Source organism: Zonotrichia albicollis, chromosome 1, assembly GCF_047830755.1.
Source record: "Zonotrichia albicollis isolate bZonAlb1 chromosome 1, bZonAlb1.hap1, whole genome shotgun sequence".
NCBI lineage: Eukaryota > Metazoa > Chordata > Aves > Passeriformes > Passerellidae > Zonotrichia > Zonotrichia albicollis.
In genome coordinates, this window is record NC_133819.1 from 125,866,818 (window position 1) to 125,893,738 (window position 26,921).

General features: G+C 44.9%; 1 protein-coding gene across 4 annotated transcripts in view; it reads right to left on the reverse strand.

Moving 5' to 3' along the window:
• Positions 1-26,505, reverse strand: part of TPD52 (tumor protein D52) — a 41,009-nt gene extending 14,504 nt beyond the window's left edge. Inside the window, exon 1 of one of the 4 annotated variants that reach the window (XM_005479399.4) lies at positions 26,342-26,505. In XM_005479399.4, coding sequence (XP_005479456.1) covers positions 26,342-26,363 — 22 coding nt within the window. In that variant the 5' untranslated portion in view covers positions 26,364-26,505. Of the gene's footprint in view, positions 1-2,659; positions 3,084-26,341 lie in introns of those variants that run through there. The other 3 variants (XM_005479397.3, XM_005479396.3, XM_005479398.3) reach the window with 3 other exon arrangements.
• Between the last annotated feature and the right edge of the window lie 416 nt (positions 26,506-26,921).

Genomic DNA, 26,921 nt, shown 5'->3' on the forward strand with positions numbered 1-26,921 from the left:
CCAGTAAGAAAACATGCCAGATTGTCTCCTGCAGCAACAGCTTCCATTTGGGGAATGTAGCTTCTCTTTGGAAAACTCATTTTTAAGACTGTTCTGCTTCTTGACTACCAAACAGAATTTAAGGTACAATGCTAAGAAGCAAGAGAATGATCTCTCCTTCCCTTCACATTCCTTGAGTTGTTAGGGAAACAGGAAATCACTGCTATTCAGAGTCCTCCACACCTCACCCTGCACAAGTGACCATGCCTTCCTCTTCTTACCTTTGCAGCCCCTCCCATTTATTACTTTTCTGAGCTTCACATGAACAATACTGACACCTTCCCATCAATCTTCACTCTGACACCCCTGCTCTCTCTCCTGTCACTGCTCACCCCTCTGTTCCCTTTGCTCCCATTCCTCAGTTCAATACCTGCAGGACACGGGGATCATCCATGCTATGGGCTAGGCTGTGCTGAGCCATCTGACCAAGGAGCAATTTTCTACACAGCTAACAACCCACAGACCTCCACAATGGTGTGCCTACAATCCAAATGTATCCCAGAAACTAGGGCTGACAGCCAGTAAGAGCAGGGCTTTGAAAAAACTTCATCAGGAAACATGCACAGCCCACCTTAGATCCTTCTATGGGGCAAGAAACCAGGAAATCAGCAATCAGCCAACAGATGGAAATGCTTTGGCTCAAGCTACTACTAAGAGAGCAATTCTCACTTGAGGTCTTTTTTTGCCAACAGAACTGTTACTATTATTATTTTATATTGCTATGAAAAATTATTACTACAGCTTTCAAGCTGTTCCCTTTCGTTATGTTAGTTCTCCCACATCATTGGATTGTGAAGGACTTAAAATTCAGTCATTTGGTACTCTGTTACAACCAAGTTTAACTGAACATTTCATGTCTCTCAAACAGAATAAAAAAATCTGTTTGGGAGGAAAAAATCACAAAGACTTAGACAGTAAGAGAAAATTTACCTAGCTTTAAGGTCAGTTTTTAGGTATGTATTTCTAAGATTAACATATTTTCCCAGCAGTTTATTAGATCTACTTAAATGAACCAAATAAAGAAAGACATGAGCAAGTTAGTTGATTAGGACTCCATGGATCACATTCAGGGAAATGGCATTTAAGTCCCTATTATGGGACTTAAATTCTGCCAGGGTAGGCAAAGCATTAGAGCAATTCAATTAACCCTCAGTTTTTCTGATTTGGGGTTTGCTTTGGCCAGTTTCAATCCAAGTTCATGCTCCATTTTGACCAGAAGTCCCTACCTCCCTGGCCTGAATTCAGAGATCAGCAGCAAACAGGAGCAGTTTTAAGAAGTACTTTTCATTTTGGATGAGCAGCCTCAGGGTGGGAGTGGGTTAACCTCCATAAAGCTTTTTTGTACACTGGCATGTTCTGCATGTGACACTCAGAATTTATCACTATACATTGGCAAAGTTAAAGAAAAAAGGGGCTTGTTATAGTTCAGGAGAACAAGCTGTTGCAAAGTTTTAAGACCACTCTAACATTTGAGTAATATACAGTACTGCAGAGCATATTTACTCTGCAGTATATAAGAAAGATCAGATTTAAGTGCTTCCCATTTATCTCAGTGAAGAAGACAAAGTGAGACGTACTTCTTCAACCTGGGGGAGAAAATTCTTGGGCTTCTCCCAAATGCTGATTAGATATTCATTCAAAGCAAATGAAAAAGAAAATAAAGCCCAGAAAAGGCAGTGGTAATTGTGATGCATCATCACCTGACACTGAGAGCTGCTTCTCCTCTCCTTTAGAAGAGCTGGGAGAGGCAGTAATTGCAGAAGTAAATGCTGACCACTGTTTCCCAGTAGCCCCTGGCTCATCAGGTTCACAGAGAGGGTTGTTAAAGTTCACACAGACGTTCCCCAAGAGATGCATGTTTCTTTAAAATTTTAAATAACAAGCCCATTAAAAAAAGCTAACACCTGTGTAACCCCCTTTTGCTTTGTCACACCTGAAGTAGGTCTAAGCTTTCTACATTTAAAATTACTTTGGAAGATTACATCTGGCAGCAAGGAATGGAAAGGAATGACAACAGTAAAACCAGACTAGGATGTGTTGGGAGGCACGGCAATAGGTGCTCTGTACAACAGGCTACCAGCAAGAAACTCAGAGGGTTAAGCACTAAATGGATGCCACTGCAGCACAGCACTGGGCAATCCCAGTGCAGTTCCTATCTGCAGGTGGAAGGTTTGCAGCATTCTAAATGCTAGGTGGAATGGAGTAAAGGTTTTAGAGGGCATTTTCATTAATCAGTGAGATTTTCAGTATTAAGGCAAAAGCAGATTTTAGACTATCCAGAGCTCTGAAGTCCTACTAAAAATGCAATTTCTACCTCCTCCCCTGAAAAAATCTAATAGTTTAACTAGGCAAATTATTCCAATCTTGCAGTTTTGTTCCTAACTGGTTTTGCCACTTCATGTTCCCTCAAACTGCCTTTCTGCTGAATAAATAACAAATAATGTAAAGCTGATAAACATATAACACATGAGATATTATCTACATGACACACTGAAGCTAACACACTCCCAGAATTAACAGGAGGCCAACTTTTATAGATTTTTAATTTGAGAAGTTTTACAGGTATTAATTGCTAAGCGTTTCACGTAGAGATTTTAAGGAAGGAAGAGAAGGAAGTTACCAGACTTCGCCAGTGTAGGTGATCCAGGTGGAGAAAGGTTTATGCCAGGCGACAAGTAAAGATAATTTCTGTTCACTCCAGCATTGAAATCGAAAGGTGATTTGTAATCCTCATACAGATCCATGCCAGACCCAGACAGTTCAGTGCGTGCAGCCATCCTCCTCTTCCACTGAAGCATTCATCTTCGCTCTCTGGGGCGACCCAGACAGCAACATTCAGAAACCCTCCATTCCTCCACATGACACTCCCTGTGCCTCCTCAGAGAATTCAGCTCTGCTACATGTGATAGAGCTGTCTAGCAAGGGATTTCTTAGCCATCCTGGAGCTGCTGCTGTTTACATGGCACAAAGTTAAGTTCCTGTAAATTTGTAACTGAGGCTGGACTTAAACAGACCGTTCCTTTAACAAACATTCACAGTGCACCACTCATGGCTTCTGGAACAGCCTTGGTCCTCTGCAGAACTGCATCAACTGTGTTCAATCGCTTAAATAAAAAAAGGTCAGCTGACTACAGCTACACCAGGATATCCTTAATCTTCTAGGACACAAAAGGATTACCAGCCGTAATCTATCCTATATACCATCTGTGTTGGAGTTTTTCCTCTGATTAATGGAAAATTCTGTGTGCATAGCTATTTCTCCAGCTGCTTCCATCAGTCTAATAACCACTAGAGAGAACTCAGTCTCTGCTGCCCAGGTATCACACCACTCCTCACTGAAGGCTGGCCTATAAGCACCACCTAGGTTTACTGATGAACCTTCTAATGTGCATTATGACTTTTGCTCGTGAGGCTAAACATATCTGGGTCTGAGGGGTTTTTTTTGGGGGGAGGGGGTTGTTAAATATTTATGAAGTACACTGTCCTATGTCCTTGGTGCTTCAACCAGCATTGTTTAGAGCAGCCAGTAACAGCAGTAATGCATTGCCTGAAATGTATTTATGCTTTGACACACTCATAAAGCAAGATCAACTTACATAAGCCATTTGACTTCATGCCAGGCCTTTAAGTTTCAACTCTGGGAAGTAGAAATGCTTCTTACCTAAAAGAGGCACTCAGCAGAGTTTTTCAGCACTTCACTACATTGTTTTATTTTTATTTCATGGTCAGTTTCTTTCACTGAAAACACAAGGCTATTAGCAATGTAGATCACCTTTAGAGCTGAGCAACAATTTCCTCCCAAACCCCACACCTTCACCTGGGCTCCTCACTGCAGCCTGCACACAGAGGAGCACAATCAAATGGGAGTTAATCTTTTCCTGCACAGTAAGGACAGAGCTGATCAGGCATTATTCCAGAGAAGTGAAGGAGCCTCGCAGCATTCCAAAGTCAAGTCCAAGGCAAAGTAATCCCAGGGCATATGAGAAGAAAGCACACTCCTTCTAGAATTTTAACTTCCCATTTCCACTGCAATCAGTCAGTTGCCACAGGAACAGACCTTCCAGCTAATTAAAAAGCAGATCCTTTAAGCTAAAGGCCTACATTCACTTCTGCAGGTGCAGAGTACCTGCAGGCTCATAACAATGAGAGTGCTGGAGCCTGAAAAACACAAGTCTGCTATTTTCTAAACCCACTGAAAAGAAGAAAATAGAATGCCCCCCTGCATTTCTGACACGTGGCTGTGACATCTGCCAGAAATACTGCAAAGTTTATCTGGCAAAGGTCAAAGCTTTGGTCACAGATTAAAGCATCCAGAGGCAGCAGAGAACTGTAACACAGCTACAGTAATAAGATACTCTATTAACCAAGTTGGTTAATATGAACAGCTACAGATTGTGCTTTGCAGCTTTCCCTTGTATAACTCAGCACTCAGGGGCTGCCTTCTGTGCAAAAGGCTCAGGCAGCAGTTGTGCTAACTGGGTTAGGCAAAATGACAAGTTATCAGATGTGGCACACAAAGAGCTGGGTGTTTTCTACCATCACTCTCCCAACACAGACAGGGAGAGAGAGAAGGGGAGGCTACACCCTAGGACTTTTTCCTAACCCTAGATAATCACTCACTTTAACACTGGTCAGTGCTACCAGGCTACAACTGCAAGTAGCTATTCTAGGAAAAAGAACCCCTTATGAAAATCTGTTGATCCCTGCTAACAATCAAGAATACAATTTCCTAGCCATTTCCTGAAGGAAACATTACATTCTTGTTTTACAGGAAATTCCCTACATTCAGATTTACCCATTACCAACCATTCAAAAAAATCTGGTACTCCTCCTATATCTTTGTAGTGCACAAGTTGGTTTCATGCTCCTAGAGACATCAGGATTGCCAGTCTCAACCACTGACCTGGCCTGCCACCCCTACTGACAGAAATCTGTATGGACCAAACTCTTCAACACCTCTTCAGTGTAGTCACAGACACATACAGGATGTGGCCCACTGCTGGAACATACATTTGGCTTATAGGGAATATCTGCTGAATTGCAAATCTGAGAGGCTGAATTCTGCTTTTGTTCCTCCTTGTGCATAGCCTGAGCACAAGCTCAGAAGTCACCCAAGACAATCTCTAGTTTTTAGAAATATTACTGTTCTAAGGTCACTGCCAAGAGAGGGACACCATGCAAGTGCTCCTTACTTCAAGTTCCTCTCTTTGCTCAATTATAGGGGCCATACAGATGGGTTGATACAGCACCTACTAAACACATCACCTAAACACATCAGCCTCCTGCTGCTCTCTTACCTGCTGAAGTTTACAGGAGTGTTGTTCCTCACTTCTCTCAGGTACAAATCCTACCTGGAGATGAAGGAAGCTGTTTTGCTGAACAAGCTCCTTCCTCATCACTTAGGGAAATTTGATGGTCTTCAAACTGAAGTATAAGTCAATCTCTCTATAAAGAGAAAGGACTGCAGTTCACCCTTCCAAAACTACTGCAGGACAACTTCTAGGCTGTCATTCCTAACTCATCCACTTCAGGGAAGACAATCTCTAGTTGTAAGAGATCCCCTGCCAGCCATAACAATCATTTTATCTGCTTCTTCCCCAGAAGTTCCTTAGCACATCCAGGGATTCAGGGCAGTGAAAGGCAGCACTCCCCCATACTGCTCAGAGCCAGTCTAAAGAAGATAGATTCTGCTCTCTGTGATGCATTTGGAGGAGGAATGAATCCCTTTCCAAGGGATTTTCTAAATTCAAGTGATGGCCTAAGGAAACAAAGAAGGATGGGGATGACAGACAGCAGCTGCACAGAACCAAAAAGCAAGGTTTCTCTCTGCAGTGTGTAGCCTTCTGACCAGTTTAGTAGCTTTTGACAGTCACAGCAATCAAGAATTCTGTACACTATGAAAACAAGCACATTATGAGGCCTTTCTAAAGGGCCCTCCCATGACCAAAATATCCTGCTGGATGGGCTTCCTCTCCTTCACAGTAATTCAGAGCATGTGCAGCTGGCTGGAGGTGGAACTGAGGCTGCAGAGCCATACCCTAATAGATGGATGCTGCCTTCCCAGGCAAGACACACACATTTCAGTGCTGAAGTTTAAGTTTAGGCTTCTCTTACATGGCTTGGAGTAATTAACCATGAATCCTCAAGTATCTCTGTTCTTTGCCCTGCATTGCAAATTCAGTTTTACTGTGTACCTTGGTTGTTACTGCAGACACCAGCTGCAAGGCAGTACCTGCAATGATCTTGAAGCCTAAGGAAGGAGCTGTTCCAGAGCCAAGAAGCAGTGGTTTTTTGCTTACTATGCAAGAGATTAAAACCAAAGATTTTGCCGTTCCAGAACAAGCATTCATTTGCTCTTAACACCTCAGGGTAACTTAGAGTTTAGTACTAAAGTAATCTATGGCATTTTAGAAGCTGGTGTCTGAGAGACTGGCACAAAGGTAGATACCTTCTGTCAAGGATGCTTGAACCAATCACTGACAAGTTCAACTGAATGTCACAAAGTGTCTGAGGAAGGCTTGGCAAGCCTCAGCAAAGCATTGCCATCACAATTCCTGCCACTAACCATGTTATAATCTCCTCTTAAGGTTACAGAGGTGTAATCTCCTGCTAAGGTTACAGAGTGTACTTAAAGCTTTCCCAGGTAACCATTTAGCATTAACAGTCAGAACAGATTGTGCACCTCATTAATCATAAGGAAGGGAACTCCCTCCACAGCTGGAAAAGCTGTTCAGTTTGAGCAAACACCGTTCACCAGATATTTGCCTGTTTAGTCTCAGGCATGGTTCTTTCTTCAGCTAGCACCTGCTACCCAGGTCTGCAGCTTCCACCTTAGCCTAAGGCTCTAGCAACAACTTGAGCAATGCAATATAGTATTGAAGCACTTCTACCTTGATGGCAGCTGAGCAAGGATAGGATGCTATGGTACTCTTGTGGAGAAGCTGCTTTTCCCACACATAGGTCTAGCAGAATAATAGTTTGTTTATACATGGAAGCATTATATCCCTCTTTCCCTACACAAAGTAGGATGAAGTTTCCTGAGGAAGTATGAATGAGTACCACCTCTGGGCTTTGAAGAAACTGAGCTATGTGTTCAGTAGTGTTTAATACAAATAGTTAAACTCAGGAAAGGCTACCTCAGGATTGGAGGAAGCTACCCTAGGACATGATCTAAACAACATTGTGGACAAAGCTATCGAAATAACCAATCCACAAGATCTGCTCTGAGTTCTGCTGTTACACAGGCACCTTCACCATACTGAACATCCTGTGTTTGTGTCCTGATTATACCTGGAGCTGCCAAACTTGTGCACCACAGCTCATACTTTTGGCCAGCCTATCATGACTCCAGCACTTAATAAAGCAAGCAAAAGAAAATGGGGAGAAATGATGGGAGGACTTTGTTGACAAAGAAGGGGAAGAGGTGCAAGAAGCACTTGCTCTGTGGGGGCATAGCAAAAAGATTTGGTCTCTTATTTCAAGGTTGCCTGTGGAGATTCACTTGGCTTCTCAGCCTATACCTGGTTTAAATTTCAACTTCTGAAGTCTGCTAAGAGGCAAGATTGATAAGAGGACTTCCAGTAAGTGTGTCTGGGGCAAAGACTTCCAACCAGGTGGTCTTCCACCACCCCCATCCTTCCCAGGTAGATCCCAATCAGGCAGCAACAGTCAGGCTCCTCTCCCCACTCCAACTGAGTTTTATACGGCATAAGCCATTTTAAGAGCCATAAATCTACTTAAGCATCTTAAGCCAATCTAGATTCTGTAGCATCAATTTGATCTTAAAAGTCTTACCAGTTTACAGACAAGTAAAGCCTTTCAGCACCTGATCTGAGGCCTTAAAACTGCATTAAGAGAAAAAGATGCTGTGAAGCAAGAGGACAGAAGCCCAAAGACTAAACAAGCCTGAAATTTGTACATTAGTGCTCTTATTTTCACATTCTCTCCCCTTCCTTTAACAGCGGACACTTCTTTCACTCCCCTGAGATTTGTGCAGGACATGAATGGAGCTGCACAGCTGCAGCAATTCCTGAACAGCACAAGTACAGGCTTCTGCAGCTCCATTAGTAATGGTCAGCAGAATGTGGGGTTAAGGGAAGGGGTTAAGTGTCTGCTGTCTTCTAGCAGGGTACAACTCAACACCATGATATTAATCTCAGTACTTCAGCCTCCCTCACATGCTTTCTCTGGACAAGCTCTGCCTGATACAACCACATCATTCAGTACAGTTCTTTGTACAGAAATATCTTCTCCAGCACTTTATTTATCCTAAGTGCTGCCTTCACTCACTCCTATTAAAACAAACAAAAAACCCAAAGAAAAAGCCACCACCAACAACCACCACCTCTTTGAAGATGTATCTCCCTGCAACACAAACACTTGCAAATGTTACAGGTAGGGATCAGGGGGTTGCCAGTGCTGCTCTTCTCTTAAACCAGAGTCTCAGCCCACGGTATTTCAGACAGCTGACGCACGTCTTGGCGAAGGCAGCAGTTCTTGTCTCTCCTCTCAATCCAATTATAAACTCAGACTCATTTCCTGAGCTCTTGTGAGGGAGTACGTCCACGCTCCAGCATATCCTGCGACTAGACAAGCTGATACTACAGTAAAATACTTAACCCATTCATGTCAGACAAAATTCTCTATATTTGCAGATATTCTCTACTGCCTTGCAAATGTTTCAGCATTTAGAAGATTAGGCAGAAATCCCAGATTATGATAAAGTTGTGTATCTCAAACAGTGCCCAAAGCTCACGTTTGTCAGCTCCAACAATAACGGGTGAAAAGCTTTCCAATCTACGGCAAAGGACCAGGCCAAAGGACAGAGTACCACCCCAGAACCAGGGATCTGAGTTTGCACTGACTTTGGAGAAGTCAGATCAAAACCTGCAAAAACAGAGGAACACTTCCAAGTGAGATTAACAGAGTCAAAACATTTTCAGGTAGATTTTAGAGGAATGTGTTTAGTTATTTCACTTCAGCCACTTATCCCAGTTATGCTGCCATCCTCTATAGACTCAGATTCCTCAGGCAAGAGACTGACCCTGTCAAAAATGTAAAGAAACAGTGCTGAGCTGCAGCTAGAGATAGCTGGAAAAGATTAGGAACACTGCAGTGCAGAAATGGGATTGTCTCAAGCAAAGTTTCAGTATGTAACCTTGCAATCTAATTAAAAGTTTTACTTGAGTGATTCTGGAGTGACTCCCAGCCTCCCTCAGAAGACAAGACTACTTTTCTGCACTCTTAAAGCAAATCTCCCTCTTTTAACACAGCATCCCAGAGCCTCATTTCTGAAAAGCAGTTCCAGAAAAGTCCATCATCCCCCATCTGTGTTACCAGGTCCCACCATGAAATTGACACTGAGGTTTTAAGAACAAAGCAAATTCAATTACATATTGAACTACATATTGTATAACAAAGCAAATTCAATTACATATTGAACTACATATTGTATATCTAAAATTAAAACCACCAAAAAAAGCACCCTCTGTAGTCTTAGCAGTACCTTAATAATACCAACAAAATCTTCATTGGTTGTGGGACTCTGTAGCTTCCACCATATAATTCCCAAGTTGATGCCTGGATTTGATGTAGCACAGAAATTCTACCATTTACTATCAAGGGCAGAAGTACAGAAGCAACCAAGTAGCACACAATTTGATGCAAGCAACAAGAGTTTAGGGTAAGTACTTCACAAAATCCATTCTTGAAGATATTCAAAAGACATCTGGACATGATCATCAAGGTGGACACGGATATCAAGGACCAGTAGTGTTTAATATCTTTACTGACAACACAGATAATGGCATCAACTGCACATTCAGCAAGTTTGTAGATGATCCAAAGCTGCACTGTGTAGGTGGCAGAACAGAAGGACAAGGTGCTATCCAGAAGGACCTGGAGAAACTCAAGAAGTGGGGCCCATGAGAACCTCATCAAGTTCAACAGGTCCAAGTGCAAGGTGCTGCACCTGAGTTAGGGCAATCCCAGATATAAGAACAGTCTGGGACAAGTCCTTGAGAGCAGCCCTGCAAAGAAGCACTTGGGTGGATCAAAAGCCAGACAAGAGCCACCAGTGTGCGCTTACAGCTCAGAGAGCCAAACACATCCTGGGCTGCACTGAAAGCAGAGTGACCAGCAAGTCAAAGGAGGTGATTCTCCACCTCTACACTGCCCTAGTGAGACACCACCTAAAGCACAGCATCCAGCTCTGAAGTTCTGAGCAAAGAAGGGCATTGGCCTGCTACAGCTGATCCAGAGAAAGGTCACAGAGATGATCTCTCTACGAAATATCCTACAAAGACAGGCTGAGGAAGTTGGGGTTGTTCAGCCTGAAGAGGACTCCAGGGAGGCTTCACTGTGGCCTTCCAGTTCCTAAAGAGGACTTGTAAAAGAGGAAGAACAACTTCTTACTTTGTAGGTAGATAGTGACAGGACAAGGGGGAACAGTGTCAAACTAAAAGAGGAGAAATTTACATTAGACATCGATAAGGAATTATTTTCTCAGAGGGTGGTCAGGCACTGGAACAGGTTGCTCAGAAGTAGTAGATGCCTCATCCCTGGAAGTGTTTGAGGCCAGGTTAGATGGGCCCTGAGCAACCTGATCTAGTTAGGGGGTGTATCCCTGCTCATGCCTGGGGGTTGAATTGATGAGCACTAAGGTCCCTTCCAACTCAAACCATTCTGTGATACGGTCCTGGTGGGCAACCAGTTCCAGGTGGCTCTGCCCTAACAGAGGGGTTGAACCTCCAGAGGTCCTTCCCGCCATAACCATCCTGTGATTAACACAATGGCTGTAATAAGTCACAGGCTGCTCCTTCAGATTCTCCAAGGATCCTCCAGGGACCTCTCTTCTTCAGGAACACAAGGAGTCCTGGCACCCTGACTTAGGGCAGGTCTGTGGCCTATGCTTCATCCTGTGAAGAAGATTTACAAATACCTACCTGCTGACAAAAAAGTTACATTTTCTCCCACACTTTCTAAACTGAGATATGGACAGAGACTTCATGGGAGACTTTTCACTTCTGCACTTCTACCCAGTGCACAGGAGTATTATGACAGCTGACAAGCAAAGCAAAAGCATTTGCAGCAGTAGAGACTACGCTGGTTTCTGTTACGAGGCCGCAGGAAAAAGCTGAAAGATTCTGGGAGGGGAAAAAAGCCTGTATTTTCATAAAAGGGACAGGCTTACACTTCACTCACTAAATGAATGAGCAAGCAACTTTTTGGGCCTGACATGTGACTCCAGACACAGAAGCAGCTCTTGGCAAGTACAAAAGCCATGTACTTCCCCCTGACACCCCTTCTCCAGGAGGGAAGTGAATGTATGCCTCTGCAGCAGCAAGAGTTCGCTCTTGTACAGAAAGAAAAAGTTGCAGTAGACAAATAAACTACCTGTGTTACTGAGCTGAAGCTGCCTTTCGGCAGGAGCCTCTCCTCCTTTTACCCTTTATCAATTGTACAGAACCCAAGGAAACCAGGCTCAAGTTAGGCCTTTGAATTTCCTTCTCAGACTCCTCAATTTACTTTTCATCCACTCCAGTGCAGTTTCCTTTACTCCTCCAGTAACTCTCCATTGCATGCTCTCAGGTTTCCCTAGCCCAATTCCTCAGTCCAGAAAAATGCTGATACAAAAGCTTCCAAACACATGTCATTTCATCTAGAGATGTCAGCTTGCCCTTCAGAAGCACTGGGAGAGCCACTTCTGTGCTCAGGACACAGTAATTTTTAGCACAATCACACAAATCTCCCCAAAATAGAGCACGGCAATCTCCACGTGAGCTTCCACAAAGGATGCACACATAACACCAAAAGAAGGGACATTTTCTAGAAGTACTGTTAATTTTGCCACACAAAAGTTACTAGTTGCATGGTTAAGGTGCACTCCTACTGTAGCCTGGCACCTTATCCTGCTGTCCATGATAAAGATTACTTAGCAGTAATGACAAACCACCAGATGTTTTCCCTTCTCAGGACTTGACTAAGTAAATTTACAATTTTGAGTTGTACTGACAAACAAGTGTAATTACTTAAAACTTAAAGTACAATTTCTCAAAGGCAAGTAACTTCCAAGTAGTAAGCGGTATAGAAATCCTATTAACATTTCTGCACTTGGCTTATCTGAGAGCACAGCATGAAATATCTGTGAAATTGTAAAACTCTGCCTAGTCAGCAGCAAAGTGCATTAGTATGATAAATTCACAGACATATAGCCCCAGAAATGTTTCAGGTCATAAGAACCTGCTCCTGATCCCCCTTTTTCAACCAGTCAATTCACACCTTTACACCAGTAATGGGTTTTGCTACAAACCCTTCAGAGAACCAACCTGTTTATGAGGTACCTAAAAGCTGACAATAGACACTGAGCCAGTTACAGCTTTTCCAAGCAGAAAAACCCATAATGAAGACAAGCTCTTATTATTCATCTACATTTCTCACACTGCAGAGTTTCAGCGCACCCTCCTAAACTTAAGGAAGCACAACCTAACAAAGCAGTGCTAATGGCACACCACCAGATTGCTGACATAAAGTACTTGTGCAGCAGCTCACTATTACTGGGAATCTCTCACTTGAAAACCAGAATAAATTGTGTTGCTTTCCCTGCAGCATCAAACAAGACACATAACCTACTCCTTTACAGTCCAGCACTTTACCAGTCACCCATTCAACTGTGCAGCACTTGAAGTGTCCTGTTCCAGATGGAGTGTGCCTGCTGCTTGCCCATACTGCTAAATTCCGCATCCAGCTGGGAGGCACCAATTCCTACAGTGCTTCCAAACGGATTTGGAGCAATAGCTATCACTACTTAAAGGATCTTGGACACATCCTGCCAGGCCTGCACATTGGACAAACTCAGGATGTGGGCTTGAATACTTCTGCACTGCTCTTAATCTCATTTAACAGATAAGAGGAAGAATCCTTCAACTGTGCATGCAGCAACCAGCAGCAATTCACTAACAAACCAACTGCACTGACCAGCTTTTTTTTTTCCTAATATAATGCAGATAATGCATCAACCTTTAGATTATTATGACCACTGAAGTTGCCATTATATTAATAAGTACTCTGAGATTTTATCTGATTGATCTGTCCTTGACTGACTTTTAATGCTGCTTGAGCTGAGTAAATCCTGTTAAGAGACATTTGCCCCTACTCCAAGTCACACTAGGACAGTAAATTAAATGAAACTGTTAGCCTAGAGAGATACTGCTGTCACATAAATCAACAGACAGTCATAAAACACTAATCACTCCAAAAGCTGAAGCTGGCAAAGATAAGGGTCAAGCAAGTTTGTCCAATGATGATTCCACAAAAAGATATGAAGCTTTGAAGGACTCCCAGGTCCTAAAAGACTTGAGCATACCTTCCTCCATCAGATCAGACTCTGAACATGAGATGCTACTTTTTGCTGCGGGGTGACATTACAGGCAACCTGTATTTTCTTTTTAACAACCTACACAGATCCAGATCATGAAAGTACTAATCTCTCAAGATCTCCAAGCAACATTAATATATCTATGCACCATTGCATATTTATGCACCAAGACGTGTTCCAGCCTATTCCATACAAAGGGAAGTTTTCCTAAATATCAGCATGCTTAGATAAGCATTCACGCTTCTCATTTATATTTCACAGCAAAGTAAGTAGAATGAGTTCAACCATTCATTTTACTGAAATATAAGATAATGGACAAAACTGGAAAGACCTATCAAATGCACACAAAGTCAGGCAGGCATTTTTCCTGATTCTGGTGCAGTTGATGTGATGAAAACTACAGGGGGAGGAAAGAAGTACAGGTTTAAAGGAGCAAAGTTTGAAAGATATTGAGCTTCATCTCTAAAAGTAGACAGGAAATGAAAGAAAGGAAGGGGAGGAGGTGACTGGGGTTTTTTTTAGTTTTATGTGGGTTTGGTTGTTTGTGGGTTTTTTATGTTGGGATTTGTGGTTGGGTTTTTTATTTTTTTGGTAAAGAAAGCACACCTCCACTGATTTTAGTAACCAGCTGCTCCAGAACTGCACTGTACCACAAGTTGCCTCCTCCCAGTGTTTGACCTGAAACAGAACATCAGTGCAAACTCCAAGAATAAAGCTTTACACTGTTATGTGAAATCTAAGTTTAGCAGCACTTCCTATTGCACAAGCTAATTCACCACACAGCTCATTTCACAACTGTAAATGTCAAACAAAAAAATACATGTACTATTCTGAGTGCTGGTCATGCCCTAGTTTAATGGATCCATTGTGTTTAACAGATTAGTCTGGTAAACTTTTCAAGCTTTATGGTTAAGGACTGCTCTAGCTGGTACCCAGGTTATTGTTACACCATATTTAGCACATCACAGCTCAGCCATCAGCACAAAAAACTACTCAGAATAACTCAGAGCTTAAACAGCTATGAACAATGCAATCCACAATTTTTCATTCTGGTAAAAACTTGACCAGGATATTGAACAGGTGGAAGTTGAAACACTGCCTGGCATACTGCTAGTCCTCAGTTGTCAATCCACAAGTGTGCCCTGTAGTAGGGAGCTGTGATACAGCATCATTACTAAGAAGCCATCACATCCCTCAGAAATGCTGTCGGCACCACCTTGTATGAAGGGCAACGAAGGCCTCTCCAGTAATATCACCTTGGAAGAGGAAGACTAGAGAAGTTATTTTACTTGGCACTTGCTCTATCCTTAATTCATAAGTTTTCCCTTGTAAAAATATTAAAATGTCTTCTCAGCTCCTCTTGACAAAACACAGAGGTCTGGCTCTGACTTCTGTATCCCTTTTCTCATATTCTCACTTTCTCAGAAGTTGCTTTTGAATAGGAAAATACTCTTCATTGGGGATGGGAGGGAAGTATGTTTCTGGGATTCACCAAGGTGAAGCTTGGTCTTGAATTGTAAATAAGAAACAGAAGCATACTAAAGACTTCATGTATCAGTGTGCTAACACAGAATGAAAGTCTGCAAATTCACTCCAGTAAAGTTCTCCCTTTTGCCATTTATCCCAAAAACACTTCCTCACTACAGAGGAAGTACTCAGCATGTCACTGTGCTGATTCCGTTGACACTCAAGTTTTCCTTCTTATACAATCTCCAGAAATCTGTCATGCCAAAAAACCTGCACAGTGACAGGCACAGAAGCCAATCGAAACCACTCAGCTTCAAAGCAGCAACTCCAACAGGTTTCATTTGCTACTGTTCAGGAATGTGCAGAAACTGATTCTCCCTGCTCACCACTGCCCATGAACCATAGTACTCATGTTCATCTGCAATTCACACACCAAGGTAGCACAGCAGGATGCCCCAAATATCCTTTAAGGTTGGTGTAAATTTCCCAGTTAAAGATCTGGTCAGTATCTGTGTTTTACCATAGAATGGTTTGGGTTGGAAGGGAACTCTAGTTCCCCTGCTAGGGACAGCTTAAACTAGATCAGGTTGCTCAGAGCCCCGCACAGTATTTCCATTGGAACTTTCAAACGTCCAGTGGATCACCAAAAGCCTCCAATGTTTTGAGGAATCAAGCATCCAACACCTCTGTGGACAGCCTGTTCCAGTGTTTCACCATCCTCATCATAAAAAATTTCTCTATATCTAGTCTGAAGCTACCCTCCCCTTGAGTTAAAACCACTACCCCCTGTCCTATCACAACAGGTGCTGCTAAAAAGTCTGTTGCCATCTTTCTTATAAACCTCCTTTAACTACTGAAAGGCTGCAGTAAGATTTCCCTGGAGCCTTCTTTTCTCCAGGCTGAACAAGCTCATCCCTCTCAGCCTTTCTCATATAATAGGTGTTCCACCCCTCCAATGATTTTTATGGCCCTCCTTTGAACCTGCTTCAACAGGTCCAAGTTGTTCCTGTTCTAGGGAGCATAGAACTGGCTACAACGCTCCAGGTGGGATCCCATGATATCCAAGAAGAGGGGCAGAATCACCTCCCTTGACCAGCTGGCCACTGCTGCTTTTGATAAGGCCCAGGATGTGTTATGGCTTTCTGGGCTGTTGACTCATGTCCAGCTTTTCATACACCAGCACCAGCCTAAGTCCCTCTCTGCAGGGCTGCTCTTAATCCCTTCATTCCCCAGCCTGCACTGATACCACAGGTTGCCTTAACTCAGAATAATTTACAGGAACAAATTACACACTTAAGAGTGAGAACAACTTGCAGCTCAGAAGTTGGTGTATTAAGCAATGCACCAACATTTGCTTGGGGAGAATTAGGCAGAAGGCTCACCTACCATTACAGCTGTGCCATGAGAGCACCAATCACCTTCCTTGCAGGATCGCTGGATTGTTAAAACCAAGTCCTCAAAACAACATTTGAACCTGAAGGACTCCCATACATACACCAGGAAAACCATTAAACTCCTGCTTCTTTACAGAAGTGCTAACTCTGTATTGTCCAGCCAACTCAATCAGTGGGTTAGTGCAGCCCAGCACACAGAGGCCACATCCTGCAGTACATGCAGCACCTCTCTGGCCCTTGTTACGTGCCTGGTGAGCAGCTGGCTTTTTCCTCCTCTGATACTAAACAGAACTAAACAAGTTTATATTGAATGTCAGCACTGCTGGAAATGAATAATCAAGAATGTATTTGCAGCAGACCAATTTCTGCAGAAAAAGTCAACAGTTGGAGACACCACAGTCCAAAACAGAATTCTTCTCCCTACATTGAATCAGAGATTCCTCCAGAAAACCAAAAGCAACTAAGTTGACTAAGATTAACCTGACGGGCAGAAAAGCAAAATTTGTTTGCATCTAAAAATCAAGACTATATTCAAAAAGAGCACTGCACTATATTCAAATTCAGTCACTGCATTTCACTTTTCCCAAGAGGCATACTACTACCTGCTTAGTGTCCACACTAGTTCTGCTATATCAGGTTTTAACAAGTTCCATATACAAAGTTCAAGTAGCAGTTCCCAAAGTACAGACAGGTGTCTCTGTTGTACCTCATCATTTACTACAAGTGCTCTAAGAAATTCAAATGTATTTTAGGAAGGCTAGTATTTAAGACTGATTGCTATAAACAGTTATTTAAATGGTAGCAGCAACTGTTTATTCCTTCATCAGAGTTTTCAGGCAAGGAGGTTTAGAGTGGGTATCTAAAACATATCTTTACTGCAGTTAAGGACTGCTTTATTGGAGAAAATAACAGTAATGTTTCAGAGTCTTCCCCTCCTTCCAAATTATTGCACTTATATCACATGGCAGTAGCAGCCAGCTAGAAGTGCAGTAGAGTTTTTGGCAGTTAAATTACATAAACAACAACTTCCATGACTCACAGGATCCCCCAACAAGCTTGGGGCTGAGGCCCCCACACACTCTGAACCAGGAGCTGCTGGAAAAAGGTACTGTGCAGGGATCCAACCATGGCCTGAGCCCTGGAGGAAGTAGAGAGCCAGACCCACAATGTGTTCAGTCTTCTTCAACAGAAGATCAGGGATGAACACCTGCTTGGCCAACAGTAGCGCAGCACCAGTTTGCCATTTCAGACAATGGGGTTGTGACCTTCTTCAGATGTCCAGACAGTTCTCTTTGGGGTCCTCTGCAGGAACTTCTGTTCCCTGCTCCTTCAAGTGTCTGCAGAGGTGGTGACAGACCACACAGCAATGCTCTGAACACAGCACGTGGACCCATCCCTTTCTTGAGGGCCCAGGACATACTTGGGATACCAGAGCTGCACAGGGGCCCCTATATGGCATACTTGGGATACCAGAGCTGCACAGCACCTAAAGAGGCTGCCCAGGCAACAGACAAAAAGGCTTCTCACAATTCAGAGCACAAGAAGGTAAAGCATACCTGCCATGCAGGGACTACAGCAGTCTTAAGAGAAAGACAAGTCATTTCAGGTCTTTCCTTTCACTCAAGAACAAACTCCCTGTTAAAAAAAACCCAAAAAACAGTTTTGGAAATTGCAAGTAGCTTGCTGAGGAGACGAAACAGAGCATGAATGGTGCTTTTATGAGCTCATAGCTCAAAGCAAAGCACATTGCAGTAAAACAGCCTGTTTTCCTTCTGCCAAGACGGTGACATCTGGCAAGAGGAAAGTCAATATTTAAATCAGGCTCCATTCCCACCCCATGCCTAGGCTGGTAGTGCTTCTGATGCTCCTCAGAGCTGAATGCACGTCAGCTCTCAGCAAAGCCTCTTCAGGGACTGCCTGGCGCAGGTTTTGGTGCTATGGAAACGGCCAGCACAGCGGCGTGTGAGCCGCTCACACACACACCGAGCCTGAGTGTGTGCGGGCACAGAGCTAACCTCTGCAGCAGCAATCAAAGCAGCTCTCAGCACTCAGCAGGATAAAAACAGTGACTGATCTGGGGGCTTTCTGCTCTGCCTTCCCCTGCTTTTCAAGACTCCTCAGATGTAGAGATGTAGGCAAAACACTTTTGAGATGTGCTGAAGGGATTTCTCTTCTGCGTAACAGTACAGACACCAGAAAGGTGCACTCCAGCCAGTGGGAGCTGTGCCCATTTCATAACCCAGACCCTTCTTTTGAGTAGGAAGTACTGGTTCCTACTTAAAGGACAGCTTCTTTAGAGATGCTTATAGGCAAGTCCTTGTACAGCCCCATTCCTGGGAACCTGTGTGAGGAAAAGCAAGGGACATCAAAACTCTGATGTACTCGTGCAGGGACTGCAGGGTATCAGCAGATGCAGTTCAATGAAATGGCCTTCTTCAAAGGCAGCCTGTCCTGGCAGCAGCTGCAAATGTCCACCACTGTGTTATTCCCAGGGACTGGACTGCTGTAGAACTCTGCAATGAACATCAGACAGGGATGACTCGAGTAGAAGCATAAGGGGAGTTTCTTTCAAATTCTGCTATCCTGATCAAATTAATCAAGACTTTCTAATGTCATGATGTGATAAACACTTAGGAGAGAACAAACAAAGAGGCATGAGTAAGATCACTTCTTGTTCATCTTGGGAACCCTGCTAGTAGTTTAATTAAAATATTTTAGGCAAAAAGTAAACAATGCAAAAGAGACACAAGCAACATCCCCAATGCCCATAACTGAAATACACAGCTTTGCCAGGCTAAGGAGCAGTTAAAAAACATTACTTACAAAGCTTTGTTTTCAATCTTTTTGAGTTTTTTCTCATGAGCCAACATCACTGCCATATATGGAGTCCAATCCTAGCTAAGCACAGGAGGAGCACCTGTCTGAAAACACCAACTCCAGCCCAGGCTGCCTCCCTTGGCACATCTTTTCATCTCTGTCCTGGGGTTAGGGGGCTCTGATGAAGCACCACTTCCCTCTAGCTGCTAGACAAGGGAAAGCTAAACAGGAAAAATACCTGTTCTTCTGCCTCTGCTTGCCTAACCCACCACCCCCAGCAAGCTGCAGGCGCTCCCCAGGCTCTTTGTTACTCCACAGTACAGCACAGGCATTGCTAGTGACAGCACATAAGCTTTGAGCCAAGTTTGCAAGGCCCCAGCACTAGAGACTTGTCAGGCTTGCTCTGTTTCTATCCCTCCGAATTTGCCTGTGGGTTTGTTTTACTTGGTGTGTCTCAGAGTAGAGACAGAGAATGTGAGAATACAGGCATGGTACAAGTAAGGAAGCACCAGGCAGACAATGTAGATCCCATGGCTATAAGAAAGTCATCAGTCACCAGTGGAAATGTGCAGTTGGACAAAACTATTTTACAGATAACAGAGAACAAAGGAATAATATCTAGCATATATAAAAGGCACTTTCTATAATAGATTTGGATGAAATACAGAGCTTGCAAAGCCATGAAAGAAACAGCAGATATGTAAAATGCAAACCTAACAGAAGGATTTCAGTGGATCCTACAGTGAGGAAGAAACCACCACCATCCTATTCCTCCCAGAGGAGCCACAATATGACAATTTGCTCTAATACACCTGCCACCACCAAAATGATACTAACAGCCTCAGAAGCCAGGGGAAGGATGATTAAACCACCAAGAAAAAGGTGCAGAAACTAAGTTTGTATGTTAGCTTTATTATAACTAAGACTTCATCTGCATAACAGTCTTTTTCTAAACTAATTATTGAATTAGACTGCTAAAATTTCAATCACACTAACAATAAACAGGTTTTCTTTCCATGTACACACACAAAAAGTGTGCTTCCTCTTTATCTATGAAGTTTTTAAGCACAGTACACATTTGTTGTTCTGCTGGGAGGCTACAGGCAGGACAGGGGCAGTTCAGAAGCCTGTCACTCCAAACCACAAGTGTCACAGCAGGTACCTACAGACATGTTCTGCAGAACACATGTGTCACAGCATGTCTATAGACCTCAGTTCTGCAGAAAAGGGAGCATTCCAGGCTTGGTCAAGGCAGCATTTGCTGGGCCACTCCACTGTCAGTCAGCATCCAAGGACACTTACTGCTCTGCTCTCACACTCTGGAATAGAGAAGTCAGCTTGCAAAACAGGAAAGCTGTCTCTTTCAGTGACAGCATTCACACCACAGCAGTAGTGCTGGTTTCTCTCTAGATAGCATCAATCCACCCCTTTCTGCTCAGGAGCAACCAACAGCACAGTGAGCATTTTTCCACACACCAGCATTTGCTGGCAGCCAGCACTGCGCTGCTCCCCCTACCCCACCCAGGGACAAGTGGCTGCAGACTCCTGCAGCTATACTTGTACTTGCACTAGCAGAAAATCCATACAGCCATCTACACCTCTGCCAGAAAGAAGTGTTTTCATAGCAGGGCAAGGATAATCCAGACCAGTTAGCCTGACTCATGGTATCATCCTGCCAAACAGCCAAAGCCAACACACAGCTGTATATTCTTTCACTTCTGCTCCCTTAACTAGAGGCAGAGGAAAAGGAGGAAGACAAGTAAGAAGAAAAGACAGGAGTAACACTGAACCTTCAGGAGAGATCCAGATTACAAAGTTCTGGGTAGCTGGTCTGTTACTGCAGCCCTTTTGAAAAGAGAAGGCTTGCAGTAGAAAGCCTGTCCTCCAATACAAGGTTTTTGAGTGAAGGTTCCCAATCACTCTGGCTAACACACCCAAATATGAGTAATTCTGAAGACACTCTCCACCTTTAACAGGAGAGAAAACTGTCCCTCTGGAGACTTAAATTGAAGCTGATACAGAGTGACTGTGTTGGCTGAACAAGAGCATTTCAATTTAGTGCTTAATCTCACTTAATGCTTGCTTTCCCTTTCAGTCACCCTTTGTTTGACATTTTTCTGCTTACTCACTGCAGGATATTAAAAGAACAAGGGTAAACCCCTCCCTTCCTCCATATAGAAAATCTCAAATTAGAAGTGCCCACATTACGAAGTGCATCACATTTCTTCAGTGGAGAAAACAGTGGGGTCATCATTCTCCTACCTGGAGCATCTTGTAAAAGCACAAAAGCCCCATACCCATCGGGTGTCTACTGCACAGGGCCCAGCAAATGACACTGTTGCTCTCTCCTACTAAATTAGGAAGGAGGAGTTTGGATTATTTTCTTTTGAAAATTGGTCAAGAAACATTGGCTTTCAAGAACACTCCCTGCACTGTATCTGCTGCCATGGAAACATCACTTTTTGAAGAGATATAGCACATATCCTCCCTTACCTGCAGCAATGTCCAGCACCCTCAGGTATCAGCAATCCACAAACAGCTCACTGATTTTACATGGCAAATCTAGGCCCCTGTTTTCCTTTTCTCTATACTGGCTGAGGGACTTCCTGCCAATAAAAACTGCCAGGACATCTTCCTGTTAAAGGAGCAAACAGTTGTGAAGAAACAGGACAAAGCCTTTACAACACTCAGGTAGCCAAAGCAGATTTTGGGATGTCCTTACCCAGCAGGGTCAGCACATGGCAGAAAGCATCAGAAGCCCCAACACCCACCTCCTTTATCACCCAGCTCCTCCTGGGACTACACTGACATCTGGCTCACAAAGCAGATGTTGTTAGTCAAAGGCTGCTGTATTCAGCAGCTGTGGAAGACAAGGGGAAAAAAATGTACACACAAGATAGACAGGAGCATGAATAGAGATATGAATGACTTAAAAATGAAGAGAGATAACATTCCCAAGGCTGAGCAGTGCAGTATGTGGTTACTGTCAGCCCTTGCAGATGGAAGGGACTGTGCTCTGCAGCCTCCAAGCACAGTTCACAGCAGCTCAACAGCACTAGTGCCCAGGCCAGGAGAGGTGTTAACATATGGCAGCCAACTTTCAGCCATGAAAACCAGCTCTTTCCACTTCAGCCACAAAACATCCAGATCAAGCAGAGCAAGGCACTTGCTCAGCCTCCACCAGCACATTCTTAAACCAAAGCCAAGTTGCAGTGCTTTATTTTAGGCCAGAAATGTCAGCCTGGGCCTCCAAGGCCTCCCATTGCATTGGTGGGCATTCGCTGTGGGAGAAAGGGGGAACTCGTGGGCTGCTTCAAAGTGTGGGAAACTAGAATAAAAAGGAATTGCATCGGTTTCATGTTGGATTTTAAAAGCCCCGAGCAGTTACAGCTTGGCCTCATTGGAGGATCAAAGGATCCTTAGCTAAGCTTTCCCTGCACCAAAAGGGTGAGAGCAGACCTTATTCTGCCTGAGTGAACGACTGCATTGACTGCTTGGGACAGCATTCATTGTAGGGAACAGGGAAAAAGATCCATGCATACCACAAGCAACAGATTCTTTCCACAGTTGGAGCACTGGGCTGGCCCCTTCTCCATACCCTACTGAAGTGGGTGTGAGCATGAATGAAGAGTTCAAGTTACCCTGCAATGCTCCAGCACTGCAGAAGGCAGGAACAGCTGACACTGCCCACCCAACAGTTGTGCATCAGCTGCTGCAGTGTCCCTCCAACACAGCACACTGATCCCCCACATCTCTGTACCTCATTCATGCACTGGCTGAGAGAGGAGGACAGCAATGCCATCAAATAACTATGTAATGCCATCTCACTGCATCAGGACCCTCAGCCTGAGTCAGAACAGGCTTTCCCCACCAATACAGCTTTTCTTGCAAAAGAAATGAAAGCCTGCTGCTGTTCAAGGGACCTACTCATGTAAGTCTTCTGATATTTCTACTGTCTTCAAGTCACTGTTACAGACATTCAGCTCAGTGAAATCATTCTTTCTTTGCAGTTCCCACAACAGCTGTCCACTTGTATTTACTTACAAGTGTTTGATTTCACAATTGCACATTAAGTGAAAAAAAAATAATCATACCGACAGCAAGTACCTAGTGATAAGAAAACAAATAAAGCAGTAGGAAAAGGTGCAGCTTTGTCCAATAGGACAATGGGGGAAACCTTGTCCTACTGCCAGCAACAAGTTCTTTCTGCACAAGAAAGAATATTGAAGTCTATGTTGTCAGCCCCAAAAGTGCAAGTCAAGGCTCCAGGAAAAGAAAGGCTTACATAGTTTCTCAAGAAATCACATGTAGTGTTTTGGGACCCCTTTTAAGTACCACAAAAGCCTGAAGATTTTGAAAGACACCAGATTACATAAGTGAAGTGCTGCTGAAGCATAAGAGGAACCCCTGAACACAACACTGGAGATGGATCATCAGTTGCCAGATAACTGCTGTGGTGCATGTGTTTGTGAGACTGCTCAGTGGCAGTCTCCTCATTCAGAACACTGCTTCCACTGTAGGGGCAGCTTCACCCTTATTTTTCCACTGGTAAACTGTACCAGCACCAGCAGTAACAGTGGCAAGTCAGAGAGAGACGCATTTTGCAAGCAAAATCAGGTGTGGTTGTGGTTTGGTTGTTTTGCTTTCTTTTGGTCGGGGAGAGTAGGGAGGAAGAAGGGACAACAGCATCTTTGTGAAAGCACAACTGCAGTTATTAATCTATTCAGCAACTAAGTCCATACAGTGAATCAGATTTTTGTTCATGACAAGTTAAAGCAAAGCAACAGAACAAGGGACTCCTCATCTCACAATAATATTCTATCCATTTGGCTTGAGCTGACACTACTGCTTTGGTGCCTGTAATCACAGAGCAAGAGTCTCTGAGTGCTTGGAGACCCATTTCCAGAGCTGTTGGAGTGCACTGAGAATCACATGGAGCCTTCCAGCCAGTCCAAATATCCCTTCACTGAAAACAAAGACACTTCAAGTGAAAAGTTGCTCAGTGATTCTGCTGCTAGGCTAGGAACAACATTTTAGCTACCAAGTACTGCTACCAAACCTGACTGCTCAAGAGAAAGGAGAGACTTAAGAAGGTTCTGCACCTGGAGCATTAGCCTTGTCTAGTTTGGCTGCAGTCTTGACAATAACCTAGATTTTTTTCCTACCTCCTAATTACCGCTATCTGAGAAAGCTGTCACCATAACAACAGAGTGCAACCTCTAACTCGCAATTTTAAACAAATTAATTTCTGTTTGGAAGTGGTAATCCAGAATGTTTATGCTGGCACCAGAGAGAGGACCTGATGGCCTGGACTTTAACCATATATGTTGGCTTTAGTGAGTAATAATATTGTATCATTAAGCAGTTTCCAATGTAAGCACTCCAGTTTGCCAAGAAAGGTGGTCTTTGAAGTCCAATTGGCAGGGTATTAGAAGCCTTTAATTAACTGGCACAAGTGTGTTGACTATTCTAGATTTTTCCACTGTACCTGCAGATCTCCATGAAGAGGAAACAGCATAATCACTCCAAAAAGACGGCAGAGGAAGAAAGTGTTGCACCACGTTTGCTCTGTAACAGTCCCTTACATCACACTAGGTACACTATTCTGACAAACATCGAGGCGCAATACCCTCTTTGTACGAAGCAATTTATAACAGAAATGAGTACAACAGCAAAACAAGCCTCTAGTGGGTATCAGGACTGTCACTAAAGTTTTTCAAAAGATCATGTTATTTTACTCTCCTTTCCCATCATTAGTTGTTCAAGACCCTGCAGTTGCAATAAAGACCTCTGCCTTTTTTTATAGCAGAGCCTCAAGAACTTGGAGTCAAATACTGAAATCAGTTTTAATGCTCCTGCAGTTGGAATTAAAATTCTGAAGCAACTGACAGTCATGCTATTTTCTGGCACAATTCTGTTTGTTGGAACCCAAGAATAGGGTTTGGGGGCTGTTTTCTTTCCTTTTTTGGGGGGGGTTGTTGTTGGTTTTTTTTTGTTTTGCTTTTAATCTATACTGATATTGAAGACAGACACAGGACTTCAGAATGGTTGAAGGAACCTGAGGTGATTCAGCCCCTTACCAGATTACCTTCTGCTCAGGCAGAGATGAACTAGCCTTTTCTGTAAACACAGAGAAACTCAGAAGGCATTGTTAATTGTACAAGTGTACTACACAATCCCCGAAACACTTAACTGGGAACAAACCAAGGCTGGCAAAGGCTGGCACCTGCTCAGCTGGCAGAGCACAGAGCCTGACCGTGCAGAGTAAGGGGTACATTCCCAGCAGCTCCTGCACCTCCAACATCCCAGCTGCCACAGGTGCAGGCTTCCTGCCATCCCCAGCATGCCAAGCAGGAAAACCCTGAATGAAATCAGCCCAAGGGCACAGACACCGAGCTGGGCCGAGCAGCCCTGCCAGAGCTTACTGCAGGTAACATAGTGATCCCAGCCTGCCCTGCCTCATCTAAAGCACAGCAGCTGGCGTGTCGTCCAGTACCACACCATATAAAAGGCTCCAACTGATTCCCGAATGCGTTGGATAAATACAATACACCTCTGTGGGATAAGCTTATACAGCAAGAGAACGCGCTTTGCTTGCATTCATGTCAGTTTCCATCAGGGCACCAACTATTGTCTTGGGCAAGCAGTCCCAAGGTTTTTGGGTTTCAATAAACCATGAAGTTTTAGGAAGACAGGCAGGACACCAGTCTTCCCAGGCAAAACGCGCACCAGTGAAGCGCCACAGAGGCGCCGGCCCTGCTGCCGCTCAGCGGCCGGGGGACAGCTGCCCACACAGAGCTGCCAGCTGTGGAGCAGCCCCGGGCTGGAGAGAATTAAAAGGGAACAAACCCTGCGCACAGCGCTGGTCAATCCAAAGTTGCACACTCGTATAATGGAAGAGCTTTACTTTTACTGCAGGATGAAAGCAGAAAGTTTATGGTGCCCGCGGAGCGCCGCGGGAAGGCCGGGAAGCGATGCCCGTGCATCCGCGGCTGGGGGGGGGCCGGCAGCCGCCCCGCGCTCCGCAGCCGGCGCCGGTTCCGCATTTCCCGAGCCCACGGCGGCACAGCCTTGCCCAGGCCGCGGGCGGCGCCTTCCGCACCGCCCCGGCCGCAGCGCTGCCCGGCCCGGCCGGGCTGGGCTGAGCAGGGCAGGTCCGGGCCGAGCAGCGACGGCTGCGAGAGCCACCACCGTCCCCGCCGCGCCAGCGCCGCCCGGGGCGCAGCAGCAGCGCCCACCCCCGCCCTACCTTGGTCCCTCGGGGGCTCCATGGCGGCCCCGCGCCCGTCCCCGTGCCCGTCGCAGCCGCCCCAGCCCGGCTCGGCTCGGCTCGACGCCCGCCCCCGCCTGGGTGGCAGCGGAGGCACCGCCCGTGCCCGCGGGGCGGGGCCCGCCCGTCACTCAGCGGTGCGGCCCGCCCAGGTGAGCGAGCGCCGCCCGCCCCGCCCCGCCCCGCCCCGCCCCGCACAGGTGAGAGCGGCACGGCACGGCCCGCACGGGGGAGCGCGGCACGGCACGGCCTGGCCTGGCCAGCTCGGGGGAGCGCGGCACGGCCCGCACGGGGGAGCCGCCCCGAGCCTGCCCCTCGGTCAGACCCTCACCAGCTGTACCCCGGCTCGAGGGCAGCGCCTGGCTCTGCAGTGCTGCTGCACCTCGGCTTGTGCGGGCTGACACCGCGTGGCACCGGCTCGGGGCGGAGAGGCACAACCAACCTGCTGCCCGCAGCTGGTGAGACAGGCAGGAGGAAGCTGCCACCGAAGAGTTCACAGAATCACTTAGGTTGGATAAAATCTCTGAGGTCACCGAGTCCAACCTATGACCAAACACCA